The sequence below is a fragment of the Salvelinus fontinalis genome, chromosome 8 (genome assembly GCF_029448725.1).
Source record: "Salvelinus fontinalis isolate EN_2023a chromosome 8, ASM2944872v1, whole genome shotgun sequence".
NCBI classification, from domain to species: Eukaryota; Metazoa; Chordata; class Actinopteri; order Salmoniformes; family Salmonidae; genus Salvelinus; species Salvelinus fontinalis.
This window is the reverse complement of record NC_074672.1, coordinates 3,199,139-3,216,679: the sequence shown is the minus strand read 5'-3', so window position 1 is coordinate 3,216,679 and position 17,541 is coordinate 3,199,139. Positions and strand designations below refer to the sequence as shown.

At 43.3% G+C, this 17,541-nt stretch overlaps 1 protein-coding gene across 7 annotated transcripts in view; it reads left to right on the top strand.

Moving 5' to 3' along the window:
• Window positions 1-17,541, top strand: part of LOC129860378 (liprin-alpha-3-like) — a 55,127-nt gene that overhangs the window by 24,009 nt on the left and 13,577 nt on the right. For 3 of the 7 annotated variants that reach the window (XM_055930737.1, XM_055930736.1, XM_055930742.1), the window contains 12 exons: window positions 1,413-1,544; window positions 1,679-1,741; window positions 2,251-2,330; window positions 4,060-4,204; window positions 6,968-7,161; window positions 7,621-7,870; window positions 8,396-8,532; window positions 8,726-8,874; window positions 9,518-9,696; window positions 16,451-16,651; window positions 16,814-16,876; window positions 17,339-17,365. In XM_055930737.1, the coding sequence (XP_055786712.1) occupies window positions 1,413-1,544; window positions 1,679-1,741; window positions 2,251-2,330; window positions 4,060-4,204; window positions 6,968-7,161; window positions 7,621-7,870; window positions 8,396-8,532; window positions 8,726-8,874; window positions 9,518-9,696; window positions 16,451-16,651; window positions 16,814-16,876; window positions 17,339-17,365 (1,620 nt within the window). The remainder of the gene's footprint in view (window positions 1-1,412; window positions 1,545-1,678; window positions 1,742-2,250; window positions 2,331-4,059; window positions 4,205-6,967; window positions 7,162-7,620; window positions 7,871-8,395; window positions 8,533-8,725; window positions 8,875-9,517; window positions 9,697-16,450; window positions 16,652-16,813; window positions 16,877-17,338; window positions 17,366-17,541) is intronic. The other 4 variants (XM_055930739.1, XM_055930743.1, XM_055930741.1 and 1 more) reach the window with 3 other exon arrangements.

Below are 17,541 nucleotides of genomic sequence, written 5' to 3'. Positions count from 1 at the left end.
CAACAGATGCATATCTGTATTCCCAGTCATGTGAAATCCATAGATTAGGGCCTAATGACTTTATTTCAATTGACTGATTTCCTTATATGAACTATAACTCAGTAAAATCTTTGAAATTGTTGCATTTATATTTTTGTTCAGTGTAGTTAGGATTTTGTACTAAATGTTTCACCTGACCGGTAGCTAAGCAGGTAGAGTAGTGAACTATGAAACACTCAGGGATGTGAGAGGTATGAGGTCCAAATGAAGTTGAATTTCGCTACACAAGCCTTTCGCTACACCGGCAATAACATCTGCTAAACACGTGAATGTGACCAATACAAATTTGATTTGATTTATGTGAAACCACAATTTCTGCACCGTTGTTAAAATACTCGTTTTTCTATTTAGTATAGTGTGTTTCTGTGTTAAGAATCCTAAATAATGCCATAGATACAGTTTTTTGAAAGATAGTAAACTTGAAGGAAAAACAAGGAAGAGTGTTGTAACTGTTATTCCAACTGATTATAGGCGATTATAGCCAGCGACTTACCATTGCATCAAGACGCTTAGATTAAAAAAAACGGCTATCTGATAATCACACGCTGCTTTTTATTGCTAACCGGCAGATGTCACTTATGTACATTGTGAAAAGATAATGAAGCTCTGAGTAATGCACCGTCTTTTTGGCACAATTTGGTGAAAGCACCGAAGCCTTCAGAAAACGTTAGTTTCCCGTCACTACAACACTACCTGCAGGTCACATTATGATGGCTTGCAAAGTGATGTGCAATTCCTATTGGAATCCAGCCAGAGTTAGGATATCCGTTGATATCAGTTATTCACCAGCAACCTGCATTCATAATGACTGCCAGGGTTAGGAACAGTGAGAGGAGACTGCATAAGCCTTTTAAACTGGAACATACATTTCAGTCAAGGGTGCAAAAATTCTAACTAAATGACTGGATTTGTTTAGAAAAATGTATGTTATTTATTTTTAGTGTAGCATAAGATTAATCAATCGCTCAATGTACATGCAAAACACAGGTATTAAAAACGATTTTAGAAAATGCACCTGCAGTAGAACGAGCTGGGAAAAAAGTTAATTTGTTATCATAACTTAACTTGACTTTGAGTTCAACTTACTATAATTATTTGATAGAAAAATGCCTTGGGGTTTACAGTGGTCTATTATAAAGTCTCATACATGCTTATAACAAGTTACAAAGCATTATACCTGCTATACTTTACCTGCTAAAGTGGCCATGTGTTACAATGTGTTCCTTACCCTCCATTTTGGCCAATCAATTTAAACCCAGTCCTGTCTTTATGAACTGTATGAACTCTTATTCTTACCCAAAAGCTCACGGTTTCTTCAGCTTTTTCTTTTCTCTACCTTTCTCTACCTCACTACGTAATTCCATCTGTTTCAGGCAAGGCAGAGAGAGAAAATGAATGACGAACACAACAAACGCCTCTCGGATACGGTGGACAAGCTACTGTCTGAGTCCAACGAGCGACTGCAGCTTCACCTCAAAGAGAGAATGGCTGCCCTAGAGGAGAAGGTACCATAAGGCATTGTTAGCCATATGCTAAATTAAGCTAATATTGCCATCAATAATCATAAGTCTTTTTTTTATCGACACAATCAATGGCAAACATGAGTAAACTTGGCATAATCACTCCTCTACTCTTCTAGAATGCACTGTCAGAGGAGTTAGCAAACATGAAGAAAATCCAAGATGATCTTTTAGCAAACAAGGTACATATCTTCCCCTTATTGTATCCAGTTGATCCAATTTCAATATGTACATCGTTGTTGTACTTTACGTCTGTCGATACATGGAATGAGGACATCAGCAGTACTTTATACTGATTTATAACTTTGGACTCGGGTCTTACTCATCGGTTGTTTTTAGGGCTATACACCGACTTTTGCAAACCCTTTTTGGGATACTAGTGTGGATAGTTTACCCTCCCCAGTCTCAATATGCAATTGAATCTATCAACGCAAGGGTTTGTCTGTATCGCCGCGAGAACTGGAGACCAGTCACACTGCTCTGCACTGATAACAATATGTTGGTTTTGCCAACAAACAAAGACTTCTGTGATCTTGTAGTTTTGTCAGTTCTGTCTGTTCTTTAGTGATTCTTATATGTGTTCTTTGTTTTGTTATTTTAGTATGGAAATAGATGCATGTAAACAAGTAGGCACTTTTCTTTACTGGAATATAATGTTATCCTGTACTCTGCTCCCATCTCTCTCTCCCAGGACCAGCTCATAGCCGAGCTGGAGAGGATTCAGCTGGAGGTGGATCAACTGAGGGGGAGGCCTGGCTCTTCCTATTCCAGGTTAGCCACAATTGAGCTGCAAGGGTATTTATAAATACATTTGATAAAAGCATAAAATAAACACATTTGTTCTCTCGAGGGAAGACCCCTTGTCAGAGGATCATGTTATGAACACTGTACCACTCCTAAATGATAGACTTTCTAAATGTTTGTTTTATATTTTGCTAAGACGACCAAAGCAAAGAGTTTAGAGCAAAAATATTGTAACGACCCTGGGTTTATAAGCGCGGAAATCGACTCTGCCGCTTGAGCATGCTTTTGCGGCACAGTCGATAGCGCGCCGGACCTCGGGCTAGGAGGTCGAGGGTTCGAGACCTGCTCCCTGCCTGTTTCATTACATTCTGTCGTGGATGCGAGGTCCGATCACTTCTGACACCAATGTAAAGAAACAGCAGGGAGCAGGTCTCGAACCCTCGACCTCCTAGCCCGAGGTCCGGCGCGCTATCGACTGTGCCGCAAAAGCATGCTCAAGCGGCAGAGTCGATTTCCGCGCTTATAAACCCAGGGTCGTTACACTACTCCCTCCTTTCAAAGAGCGCGTCCTCGCGCTAGCTTGCGACTTTACGTCTTACAGGAACGCGCTCACCGGCCAAGCACACGCACTGTCGTGGATGCGAGGTCCGATCCCACTTCTGACACCAATGTAATGAAACAGGCAGGGAGCAGGTCTCGAACCCTCGACCTCCTAGCCCGAGGTCCGGCGCGCTATCGACTGTGCCGCAAAAGCATGCTCGAGCGGCAGAGTCGATTTCCGCGCTTATAAACCCAGGGTCGTTACACTATTATCAATATGTTTTGCCCTAATACCCTCAAAACCAACAAAAATAATGGTTGGTGACAAGTCACTGATGGTTAAAGGTCCTGGACAGGCAAAATCATGTTTTTCACGAAATTGGATGATAATTGGATGAAACCAGATCAAAGTAGGACTACCAAAGTATGAAAAAAATAACTGTTGCTTCTACATTGATAAAATTGTATCTTAAAGTTACTGGTCCCCTCGCCCATGTCAAACACTTGGATTCAGGAGGCTGGATGGAGGCAGGATTATTAAGGGCTTTTTGTGACATCACAAAAATACTAATTAAAAAAATATTTTAAAAAATCCCCCCTTTTTCTCCCCAATTTTCGTGGTATCCAATCGCTAGTAATTACTATCTTGTCTCATCGCTACAACTCCCGTACGGGCTCGGGAGAGACGAAGGTCGAAAGCCATGCGTCCTCCGAAGCACAACCCAACCAAGCCGCACTGCTTCTTAACACAGCACGCCTCCAACCCGGAAGCCAGCCGCACCAATGTGTCGGATGAAACACCGTGTACCTGGCCCCCTTGGTTAGCGCGCACTGCGCCCGGCCCGCCACAGGAGTCGCTGGAGCGCGATGAGACAAGGATATCCCTACCGGCCAAACCCTCCCTAACCCGGACGACGCTAGGCCAATTGTGCGTCGCCCCATGGACCTCCCGGTCGCGGCCGGCTGCGACAGAGCCAACAAGTTTGTCTTTAAAATGGTGTAAAATGCTTGTATGTTTGAGGAATTTTAATTATGAGATTTCTGTTGTTTGAATTTGGCACCCTGCACTTTCACTGGCTGTTGTCAAGTCGATCTCAGCCGTAAGAAGTTAACTAGAAATGCCTTGGAGATCGACCATTCTATCGCGATCGACTGTTTGTGACCAATGCTGTAGGGCGAGCAATGTGAACTCACTTCCTTCCAATCTATTTTGAAGATCTCTTTCAGGGAGTGCCTCAGAGCTCCGGTACCCCCAGGGTGGTGGCTCCCTCCCAGCCGGCTATGGCAGCTCCTCCTGTGGCGTGGTGGTCCGGAGGGCACACCGCGGCCGATGGGCTTCCCCTAGGGATGAAAGCAACAAGGTGAGGATCTCATGGACTATCTACAGTACTGTAGCTCTCTGGTAGCCTGGTCCCGTAACGTATTGGCTATAGCCAACTCCTAGAAAAGAAAGGCTGCGCATTTACAGTGCCTTCGTAAAGTATTCAGACCTCTTGACCTTTTCCACATTTTGTTACGTTACAGCCTTATTCTAAAATTGATTAAATAAATAACAATTCTCAGCAATGTACACACAATACCCATAATAACAAAGTGAAAACAGTTTTATTTATATTTTTGCAAAATAAAAAAACAGAAACACCTTATTTACATAAGTATTTAGACCCTTTGCTATGAGACTCAAAATTGAGCTCAGGTGCATCCTGTTTCCGTTGATCATCCTTGAGATGTTTCTACAACTTGGTTGGAGTCCACCTGTGTTAAACTCAATTGATTGGACATAAGGTTCCACAGTTGACAGTGCATGTCAGAGCAAAAACCAAGCCATGAGGTCGAAGGAATTGTCCGTAGATCTCCGAGACTAGATTGTGTTGAGGCACAGATCTGGGGAGGGGTACCAAAACATTTCTGCAGCATTGAAGGTACACAAGAACACAGTGGCCTCCATCATTCTTAAATAGAAGACGTTTGCAACCACCAAGACTCTTCCTAGAGCTGGCCGCCAGGCCAAACTGAGCAATCGGGGGAGAAGGGCCTTGGTCAGGGAGGTGACCCAGAACGCAATGGTGACAGAGCTCCATAGTTCCTCTGTGGAGATGGGAGAACCTTCCAGAAGGACAACCATCTCTGCAGCACTCCACCAATCAGGCCTTTATGGTAGAGTGGCCAGACAGAAGCCACTTTTCAGTAAAAGGCACATGACAGCCCACTTGGAGTTTGCCAAAAGGCACCTAAAGGACTCTCAGCCCATGAGAAACAAGATTCTCTGGTCTGATGAAACCAAGATTGAACTCTTTGGCCTGAATGCCAAGCGTCACGTCTGGAAGAGACATGGCACCATCCCTACGGTGAAGCATGGTGGTGACAGCAACATGCTGTAGGGATGTTTTTCAGGGACTGGGAGACTAGTAAGCATCGAGGCAAAGATGAACGGAGCAAAGTACAGAGAGATCTTTCATGAAAACCTGCTCCAAAGTGCTCAGGGCCTCAGACTGGGGTGACGGTTCACCTTCCAACAGGACAACGACCCTAAGCACACAGCCAATACAATGCAGGAGTGGCTTTTGGACAAGTCTCTGAATGCCTTGAGTGGCCCAAGCCAGAGCCCGGACTTGAACCCGATCTAACATCTCTGGAGAGACCTGAAAATAGCTGTGCAGCAGCTGTGACAAAGCTTGAGAGGATTTGCAGAGAAGAATGGAAGAAACTCCCCAAATACAGGTGTACAAAGCTTGTAGCGTCATACCCAAGAAGACTCAATGCTATAATCGCTGCCAAAGGTGATTCAACAAAGTACTGAATAAAGGGTCTGAATACTTGTGTAAATTATATATTTCATATTTTAAAAAGTTGCAAAAATGTTTCAAAATAACATTTTTGCAACTTTTTAAAACTTTTTAATACATTTCAGAATAAGGCTTTCATTTAATAAAATGTGGAAAAGTCAAGGGGTCTGAATACTTTCCGAAGGCACTGTATGTGGTTCCGATGCAATTGAATAAATACCAACATTTCAACAGCTTTGCTGCATCTGTAAGGGTTTCAACTCCTGTCCCACAATGCACAGTCTTGGACCAGTCTAGCTCTCTGGGTGGCACCTAATTTTGTGTTTTAATGATTTATGATTTATGATTGACTGAGTGACCTGTCACTCCTACACATTGGGGCCATTTAGTTTGAGTCTTGATGTGACATGCAAGGATACAAGTACACTGTAAGACATTTATCTAATTTCAACAGTAAAACACTGTTGAATGCACAGTAAAATACCATAAATGGGTTTTACAGAATTAATTATGGGAACGCAGTACCCCCACAGAATACAGTAATATACTGTATTAGTGTCACGCCCTGACCATAGTTTGCGTTGTTTGTTTCTATGTTTTGTTTGGTCAGGGTGTGATGTGAGTGGACATTCTATGTTGTATGTCTAGTTTGTCTGTTTCTATGTGTTTGGCCTGATATGTTTCTCAATCAGAGGCAGGTGTCAGTCGTTGTCTCTGATTGGGAGCCATATTTAGGTAGCCTGTTTGTTATTGTGGGTTGTGGGTGATTGTTCCTGTGTTTGTGTTCACTATACGGGACTGTTACGTTTTCGTTCGTTCACTTTGTTGTTTTTGTTCAGTGTTTCTATTTGCTTTATTAAAGTATGGAAACTTACCACGCTGCACATTGGTCCTCTGATCCTTCCTACTACTCTCCCTCAGAAGAGGAGGAAGACGAGCGTTACAATTAGAAGAATTTCTACAAATATTTTCCTCTGCAGCACTGACTATTTTCTGCCAGTAATTTACTATAATTCAGAATACAGTATCATACTTTATTTTTGGAGCTCCAAAAACCTTTTGAACACTAGTGGGTGCATAGTATTGTTGTTTCTGACTCATTAACATATTTTAAGGCATGCCTTGAAGTGGCTATATTTGTTGCACCCGTTAGTGAGAGTCCTGTGCCAATTTAGGTGAAACGTTTCACAGTGGTTTTCAAATAACCAACTCATCTTCAAGCTTTGTTTGTTAAACCCTGTCTTACTGTTCAGTTTACAAGAAATATTTAACAGTGTAGCTAACAGCATTACAAGTCATTTCTCTTCTTTTCTTTTTCTCTCCTCTGTCTCTCTGCAGTATGGAGAGTGGGACAGTGGCACCATGCTGGGTTCCAGGTTTGAGGGGGGAGCTGAGGGGGGCTGCTCGGATGACGAAGAGGACAGGGAGACCCTGTTTGGCTCGGAGCTGCTCTCGCCCAGCGGACAGACGGACGTGCAGACCCTCGCCATCATGCTGCAGGAGCAACTGGAGGCCATCAACAAGGAGATCAAGTAAGTCTTCTGGTACAACGCAAACAGGAATGGTGTGTTTGACTGAATTCCTAACGGACCTAAAATTGCCTCAGAAATACATCAAAAAACTACACTCTTACTATATCCTCTGTCCCATTCGATGGGTGATCCAGAGGGCAAAACCCCAACATTAACTAAAAATCGACCGCTCTTTGCTTTTCTACTCTGCTTTGTCCAAACCAGGAGTGAATAATAACACCGATACAGATGGAAAAACTCACACTCCGTTGCTTTACTCAAGCCAGAGGTTTATTGCACATGCATATCATAAAATAGTGATACCGCAAACATCTCTTTGCGGCTCTCCTCAGGAGTAATTTTCCTATTTTTCTCCCTTCTCTTTCTTCTCCTCTTTTCTCATTTCCTCCACTTGCCCCTTTCTGTCGCATCACTCTTCCTTTCCTCCCCTTTCTCCTCTCGTTGCCACTCTCCTCTCAGGCTCATCCAGGAGGAGAAGGAGAGCACTCAGCTGAGGGCGGAGGAGATCGAGAGCCGGGTGAGCAGCGTGGCCTTGGACTCCAACCCTCTCCTCCCCCCCTCCTCACTGGGCGGGGGCAGGGAGAGTGTGGGGAGGGGCTACATGACCCCCTCCCTCACTTCCTCCACCTTGGCCTCCCCGTCTCCCCCTAGCTCTGGACATTCCACCCCCAGACTGTCACATTCCCCTGCCCGAGAGTCAGACAGACAGGTACAGTACCGTACTGCTGGTGGCTGTCTGTGTTTGGACACATCTAGCATTTCAATGTGCACTTCTTGGTTGTTGCTCCCCAACGGGTAAGGCTAGTTGAAATGACATCATGTCAGCTTACAATCAGAACTGGTTATAACCTAGTTGTAGCATCATTTCAATAGTTTTACCCGCTGGGTAAAGGAGCTTCTTCTTTATGTCTACACTGTGTTTGATTGTGTTTATTTGTGTGTTTGGTCTTCTAAATATATTCTCATGTGGCTGCGCGAGAAAAACAATTATGCCAATCTGGTATTATTGTTGCTGCCAGTCTCAAGTGTGCTGTGACTTAAACAAGCGGAATTGTTTACAGTACAACAAATAAATATAGTTTTCTATTGTGATTTAAATGGGTGGAACTGTCTGTGGGGTTCCAAATTAATTCAACTAGCACAGTTACTTGAATGAACACATCTTCCTACGGCAATTAAAATGTATTAGAGTGGTCTACAGTGACTCAATTGAACTGATTCTCTGTCAATACAGAACAGCAAAGAGAGCGACGACTGCCGGGCGCTAGCCCTGATTGACTCCACCCCTCCAGTTCCTCGCGCTCTGCGATTAGACAGAATGACTCACACACACCCAGGGGCGGGGCTGGATGATCACCGCGAATTCCGCAGGTACAGAAATGACTTTAGTCTACATTGTGTGGTGTTCGTTAGGAAGCTAGGTAATATAATTGACTTCCCGTTGAAATAAAGAAAAAATAATATATAGAAAATAGCTTGCCAATAGAATATATATAGAATAGATTACCAACTAGATCCGTGACCCTCATGTGTCACTAGTGATGTTCTGAGGTTAATTTGACAGTCTGTCTGCTGATGGTGCAACCACCAGTAGTCAGGACTCTCTCCACAAAGCGGGCAAGAGGAAGAGCCTCAAGTCCTCCATTGGTCGCCTGTTTGGAAAGAAGGAGAAAGGGAGGATTGGAGGACCTGGGAGTCAGTCTGCCTCTCTGGGTAAGTCAATATAGAGTGTTAACCATGTGAGTGGTATGAGGGTTAGAAATAATGTAAGGTTGCCTGCACACTTATACAGTATACACTATTATTTGCAATATAACAGTAATATAATTTACCCTAAAGACATATACAACAAGGTCAGCTACTTTCACAGTTTTACGAAGAAAAGCCGATGGCAAAATCGATTTTCCAGTAATCACGTGGAGTATTCCTAGACAAGGGCTCACCAACCTTGTTGCAAGAGAGCTACAGTCCTGGAGGTTTTCACTCCACCCTAATATAGCACACCTGATTCTAATAATTAGCTGGTTGATAAGCTGAATCAGGTGAGTTACAACTGGGGTTGGAGCGAAAACCTACAGGAGGGTAGCTCTCCAGGAACAGGGATGGAGAACCCTGTCCTAGACAGAGGTGGTTTAAGCCAGTGTTAAACTCATTCATTCAATGGAGGGCCTAGTGTCTGCAGGTTTGTATTTTTTATTTTCAATTAAGCCCTAGACAACCAGGTGTGAGGAGTTCCTTACTAATTACTGACCTTAATTCATCAATCAAGTACAAGGGAGGAGTGAAAATCCAGACACTCCGCCCTCCGTGGATTGAGTTTGACACCTGTGGTTTAAACAGTGACCTTTGACCTCAGCCTCCACGCCCTCTGATGACCTGGGATCAGCCGACCCCCTGGGCCTGGCCAAGATGGGAACTGGCACCGTGGAGAAAGATCGCCGCAGCAAGAAGAAGCAAGACCTGCTAGAAAAAGCCTGTCGTCAGGGTCTTCCCTTTGCCTCATGGGATGGCCCCACCGTGGTCACATGGCTTGAGGTACGTTGTCTCATTGGTTAACTATCTGGGAGGAAATCATTAATGATGTGCAGTGTTCTACCTGACGGTGCTCCATTTAATTATGAGTGGATCTGAATAACGTACAGTACCAGTCAAAAGTTTGGACACATCTTTTTAGTCAAGGGTTTTTCTTTATTTTTTTACTATTTTCTACATCGTAGAATAATAGTGAAGACATCAAAACTATGAAATAACACATATGGGATCATGTGGTAACCAAAACAGTTAAACAAATCCAAATATATTTAATACTTGATATTCTTCAAAGTAGCCACCCGTTGCCTTGATGACAGCTTTGCACACTTGGCATTCTCTCAACCAGCTTCATGGGGAATGCTTTTCCAACAGTTTTGAAGCAGTTCCCACATATGCTGAGCACTTGTTGGCTGCTTTTCCTTCACTCTGAGGTCCAACTCATCCCAAACCATCTCAATTGGGTTGAGGTCGGGCGATTGTGGAGGCCAGGTCATCTGATGCAGAACTCCATCACTCTTCTTCTTGGTCAAATAGCCCTTACACAGCCTGGAGGTGTGATACTCCCACTAAATGATACTCCCACTAAGTGCAAACCAGATGGGATGGCGTGTCACTGCAGATTGCTGTGGTAGGCATGCTAGTTACGTGTGCCTTGAATTCTATATAAATTGCAGACAGTATCACCAGCAAAGCACCCCCACACCATCACACCACCTCCTCCATGCTTCACGGTGGGAACCACACATGCAGAGATCATCCGTTCACCTACTCTGCATCTCACAAAGACATGGCGGTTGGAACCAACAATCTCAAATTTGGACTCATCAGACCAAAGGCAGATTAAGAAGAAGTATCTTCTTATTATTGGTAGTTTTTTCCTTTAGTAGTTTTTTTGTTGTTGCAGCAATTTGACCATTATGGCCTGATTTACGCAGTCTCCTCTGAACAGTTAATGTCAAATAAAATGAAATGTTATTGGTCACATACACATGGTTAGCAGATGTTAAAAGCTGTTCGGGATCAGTGTACCACTGGCGGTACAATTTCCGGTCGAACTGGAGGGCGGTAATTCAAATAAATTCAAATAGTTAATATAGCTGTTAAACATTTAGGTACATAAGTGTCTTATATAGGCTGAAAGCTTAAATTATTGTTAATCTAACTGCACTGTTCAATTTACAGTAGCTATTACAGCGAAAACATGCCATGCGATTGTTTGAGGATGGCGCCCCACATCAACAAAGAAAATTGCACTGGCACATGTTTCATACATTCACATATAAAGATTAAATATTCACTTACTTTTTGAAAATGTTCCTCTGATTTGTCATCCAAAGGGTCCCAGAGATAACATGTAGTGTAGTTATGTTAGATAAAATCATTTTTTATATCTCAAAAAGTCTGTATAGTTGGTGTAATCCACTTGTTCAACTTGCAGAGAAAGAAATCCAAAAATCTACCCCTAAACTTAGTTTCAACAAGTCAAAATACGTTTGTATTTACTCCTCAGACACCCTAAAATGTAATCAAACTATAATATATTTTTCGGAAAGAAGTATGTTCAATAGGAAACGGATTTTAGCAGGTGCGCAACTTCATCATGGCGCACGATGACACAGATTTTCAAGACTGTGTCTTCATGGGACTTCCGGCAATGGCGAAGCTCTAACAAGACGCGTCTGCGTAGCGCCCTCGAACTTTCGAAAAATTAAGGCATTTTGACACGGTTTACCGGTTCGTTAATAGTGAGTTGGAAGTGAAAACATCTATTCTATCGCCAAAGCAAAAGATGCCCAATATGTCAAAGCCTCAGACGAGGCATGGAAAAATGCCCCTCTCTGACAGCCCTTCTTCGGCCTCGTAGGATGCTAGCTCGGAAGAAGCACCAGCATGGTTCAGAATGGAGATGGACAAGGGTATAACAAGAATCCAAGAGACACTTTCTGAACACCTCAGCAAAATTGATATACTGGTCGATAAACTCCACGGACCAGAAAGTCACAAAGGGACGAGTGACAAAGTTAGAAGAAGACCATGCTGACCACCGAGGAAGTGGACCAAAAATACAAGAAGTTGGAAGACGCCATCTCTAAACTCGAGGATAAATGTTATTATTACGAGACTTCAAGGTTTACCGGAGGCCGTGGAGGGAAGAGACGCAATCTCCTTTCTACGGGAATGGATTGCCAAAATTCTGGATCTATCCCCTCCAGGAAACGGCTGGCTAGATGGCTAGCGTGATAATGACTGGTGAGGTAAAGTTGGATCATAGCTAATGCTGGCTGTGCTATTTAGCCAGCTCGCTAAGTTTACAAGGGTGTAGGTATAGCTACTATACATCCACACTATGCCAGGTAGTTAAATTTTTGCTGTCTACTTTTATTTTACGCAGATAGGTCGGGTTTGGTTAAATAGTTATTTGGCTTTTGACTGGGTTTCAAGCCTAACTATGTTGTTTATATTACTTAGTGGAATTTTAGCTACTATTACGTTTGCTGGCTTGTTTATTGTTAGAGATGTATGCTAGCATTAGTGATACTGAGGCAGGGATAAGCTACACACTGGCTGTCCGCCTAATTGCCAGCTAGGTGTAAAATGGGAGTGGGCACACTTATGCATACAGTGGGGAGAACAAGTATTTGATACACTGCCGATTTTGCAGGTTTTCCTAAAAAAAATCCAGAAACTCACATTGTATGATTTTTAAGTAATTAATTACACGATGTGCCCCAATGTAGCATGATGTTTTGTAAAAAAAGAAATGCCAATAACTATTTTGTATGGCTCCCTATGGAAGCCAAAGGAATTGCATCCAGGGAGCTTTTTTACAATATGACAACATTTCTAAGAGGATGGTCTCTCCAAAAGAACAATTTCCATTTGGTTTTTCTTTGGAGTTTCTCCTACCATATCTATTGTTATATTCTCCTACAATATTTAACATTTTCTACAAACTTCAAAGTGTTTTCTTTCAAATGGTACCAAAAATATGCATATCCTGGCTCCAGGGCCTGAGCTACAGGCAGTTTGCTTTGGTCATGTCATTCAGGCGGAAATGGAGAAAAGGGGTCCCTAACAAGTTAATGCGAGTGTAGCGAAATGCTTGTGCTTCTAGTTCCGACAATGCAGTAATATCTAACAAGTAATCTAACAAATTCACAACAACTACCTTATACACACACATGTAATGATGAATAAGAATATGTACATATAATATATGGATGAGTGATGGCTGTGCGGCATAGGCAAGATGCAGTAGATGGTATAGAGCAGTATATACATATGAGATGAGTAATGTAGGATATGTAAACTTCATTAAAGTGGCCTTATTTAAGGTGACTAGTGATACCTTTTATTAAGTCCATTTATTAAAGTGGCCAGAGATTTGAGTCTGTATGTTGACAGCAGCCTCTCTATGTTAGTGAAGGCCGTTTAGTCTGATGGCCTTGAGATAGAAGCTGTTTTTCAGTCTCTCGGTCCCAGCTTTGATGCACCTGTACTGACCTCGTCTTCTGGATGATAGCGGGGTGAACAGGCAGTGGCTCGGGTGGTTGTTGTCCTTGAGGATCTTTTTGGCCTTCCTGTGACATTAGGTGCTGTAGGTGTCATGAGGGCAGGTAGTTTGCCCCCGGTGATGCGTTGTGCAGACCGCACCACCCTCTGGAGAGCCTGCAGTTGAGGGTGGTGCAGTTTCCGTACCAGGCGGTGATACAGCCCAACAGGATGCGCTCGATTGTGCATCTGTAAAAGTTTGTGTGTTTTAGGTGACAAGCCGAATTTCTTCAGCCTCCTGAGGTTGAAGAGGTGCTGTTGCACCTTCTTCACCATATTGTCTGTGTGGGTGGAACATTCATATTGTCAGTACGCTGAGGAACTTGAAGCTTTTCTCCTTCTCCACTACTGTCCCGTCAATGGGGGGGGTGGGGGGGTTCCTAAAGTCCACGATCATCTCCTTTGTTTTGTTGACGTTGAGTGAGAGGTTATTTTCCTGACACCACACTCCGAGGACCCTCACCTCCTCCCTGTAGGCCATCTCGTCGTTGTTGGTAATCAAGCCTACCACTATAGTGTCGTCTGCAAACTTGATGATTGAGTTGGAAGCGTGCATGGCCACGCAGTCATGGGTGAACAGGGCGTACATAGCATTCCTACAGAGGTATTCCTCTTGTCCAGATGGGTTAGGGCAGTGTGCAGTGTTATGGCGATTGCATCGTCAGTGGACCTATTGGGGCGGTAAGCAAATTGGAGTGGGTCTAGGGTATCAGGTAGGGTGGAGGTGATGTGTTCCTTGACTAGTCTCTCAAAGCTTTGTGATTGTGATTTAGTTCAGTTACCTCAGCTTTCTTGAGTACAGGAACAATGGTGACCATCTTGAAGCATGTGGGGACAACAGACTGGGATAGGGATTGATTGAATATGTCCGTAAACGCGCATGCTCTGAGGACGCGGCTAGGGATGCCGTCTGGGCCGGCAGCCTTGCCAGGGTTATCCCGTTTAAATGTTTTACTCACGTTGGCCACGGAGAAGGAGAGCCCACAGGCTTTGGTAGCGGGCCATGTCAGTGGCACCTTATTGTCCTCAAAGCGAGCAAGGAAGTTGTTTAATTTGTCTGGGAGCAAGACGTCGATGTCTGCGAACGGAGCTGGTTCGCAGACATCGCAGACATTACAAATTCTTTTTGTAATCCGTGATTGACTGTGGACCCTGCTACATACGTCTCGTGATTGAGCCGTTGAATTGCGACTCTTTGTCTCTATACTGACGCTTTGATTGCCTTGCGGAGGGAATAGCTGCACTGTTTGTATTCGGTTATGTTTCCAGTTGCCTTGCCATGATTAAAAGCGGGTGTTCGAGCTTTTCAGTTTTGCGCGAATGCTGCCATCAATCCACGGTTTTTGGTTAGGACATGTTTTAATAGTCACAGTGGGTATGACATCTCCGATGCACTGGACGGACCTGAGCATGGGAATTTCCTGTTTTGGTTTCTGTCTATAGGCTGGGAGCAACAAAATGGAGTCATGGTCAGATTTGCCGAAGGCAGGGCAGGGGAAGGCTTTGTATGCATCGCAGAAGTTAGACTAGTAATGATCCAGAATGCTAGCAGCCCATGTCTCGCATTCGATATGCTGATAGAATTTAGGATGTCTCGTTCTCAGGTTAGCTTTGTTAAAATCCCTGGCTACAATAAATGCAGCCTCAGGATGTATGGTTTCCAGTTTACATAGAGTCCAGTGAAGTTCTTTCAGGGCCAACGAGGTATCTGCTTTGGGGGGGGGGGGGTGGGGGTATACATGGCTGTGACTATAATCGAAATCGAAGAGAATTCTCTTGGAAGATAATGCGGTCGGCATTTGATTGTAAGGTCTAGCTCAGGTGAACAAAATTATAGAAGTTCCTGTATGTTGTTGTCATTACACCATGAGTCTTTAATTATAAGGCATACACCCCCGCCCTTCTTCTTACCAGAGAGATGTTTGTTTGTCGGCGCGATGCATGAAGAAACCGGGTGACTGTTGCGACTCTGACAACATATCCCGAGTGAGCCATGTTTCTGTGAAACAGAGAATGTTACAATCACTGATGTCTCTCTGGAAGGCAACTTGTGCCCTAAATTCGTCTACCTTGTTATCTAGAGATTGGGAAATTTCCGAGTGGATGGTGTACTTGCCTTCTGAGTCTGACCAGTAGGCCGCTCCGTCTGCCTCTCCTGCGACGACCGCGTTGTTTTGGGTCAGCTTCTGGGATAAGATCCCATGTCCAGGGTGGAGATTCCGAACAAAGGATCCGCTTTGGGAAAGACTTATTCCTGATCGTAATGTTGGTAAGTTGTCATCGCTTTTATATCCAATAGTTCTTCGCATCTGTATGTAATAACACTTGAGATTTCCTGGGCTAACAATGTAAGAAATAATACATTAAATAATACATTAAAAAAACATAACTGCATAGTTTCCTAAGGCGAGGCGACCATCTCTGTCGGCGCCATCTTGCATTGAGTGGTGTCTGTTACTTGAACTCTGTGAAGCATTTATTTGGGCTGCAATCTGAGTTGCAGTTAACTCTAATGAGCTTATCCTCTGCAGCAGAGGTAACTCTGGGTCTTCCTTTTCTGTGGCGGTCCTCATGAGAGCCAGTTTCATCATAGCTCTTGATGGTTTTTGCAACTTCACTTTCAAAGAATTTTCCGTGTTGACTGACCTCATGTTCTAAAGTAATGATAGACTGTCGTTTCTCTTTGCTTATTTGAGCTGTTCATGCCATAATATGGACTTGGTCTTTTACCAAATAGGGCTATCTTCTGTATACCACCCCTACCTTGTCACAACACAACTGATTGGCTCAAACGCATTAAGAAGGAAAGAAATTACACCAATTAACTTTTAACGAGGCCCACCTGTTAATTGAAATATATTCCAGGTGACTACCTCATGATGCTGGTTGAGAAAATGCCTAGAGTGTGCAAAGCTGTCATCAAGGCGAAGGGTGGCTACTTTGAAGAATCTCAAATATAAAATATATTTTGATATGTTTAACGCCTTTTAGGTTACTACATGATTCCATATGTGTTATTTCATAGTTTTGATGTCTTCACTATAATTCTGCAGTGTAGAGAATAGGAAAAATAAAGAAAAAACACTGAATGAGTAGGTGTCAACTTTTGTACTGTTATTGTACATGATGAACATATTATTCAATTCAGCCTTATCGGCAGGTATATGTGTGTACATATTCTCATATTCTGTCTCCCTCGTCTTAGTTGTGGGTGGGCATGCCCGCCTGGTATGTGGCTGCGTGTCGTGCCAATGTGAAGAGCGGTGCCATTATGGCCAACCTGTCGGACACAGAGATCCAGCGGGAGATTGGCATCAGTAACCCCCTGCACCGCCTTAAACTGCGCCTGGCCATTCAGGAGATGGTGTCCCTCACCAGCCCCTCGGCACCGGCCAGCACACACTCTGTAAGTGATACAATACGTAATAACCTGCACACAAGCATTAGCATATGTTCAGTAACATACTTGCTACACATCCAGAAGTTTGAATATGTCTGAGTGAAAACGTATTTAAACTGTAATCATTTATTCTTTTCCAATCTCAAATTGTCCTCAATGACATCACAGTCGACCAGTAATATCTGGATGACTCATGCAGAAATGGAGTCACTGACCGCTGCCATAAAACCAGTAAGCTATTTTGTATTTTTGTATTTGATTTAAGTTCCCTTTAGAAAATATTTTATTTCAAAATGTTCAACAAATTAAGACATTTCGTGCAACACAATTATCTAACGATAGTGTATTCATTCGGAACTGTATAAGATTGTATGGTACACATTTAACTGGCTTAAAATCATCAGGCAACTTGAGACTATGCTGAATGAAATGCCCTTTATCATTTGTTTTCTTTGTCTTTGTCTCTGATTAGGCATGTATTGCTGCACCTCTCCCCCACTACTCCCCCAATTTCTCTTTGAATGTAGTGTTTCTCCAACTAATTTTCCTTCACTAACAAACTATTCCTCCTTCTGCCCTTCCTTCCGTATATCTTCTCCTCTCCTCCTGCCATTTACCGTTCTGGCAATCGTTCCTTCTCCCTCTCCCTCCATATCTATCCCTTTTTTTCTCCTTCCTTTGCCTCCACTGAAGGAAGTGAAGGAGTTCAGCTGGGACCAGGTGAGTTGTTTTTGTCGTTAATATTATTGTCAGGATCAGCAAAACTATATTGATTATATCACATTGCAAACAGACCATACAGTTGAAGTCGGAAGTTTACATCCACCTTAGCCAAATACATTTCACCTCAGTTTTTCACAGTTCCTGACATTTATTCCAAGTAAAAATTCCCTGTC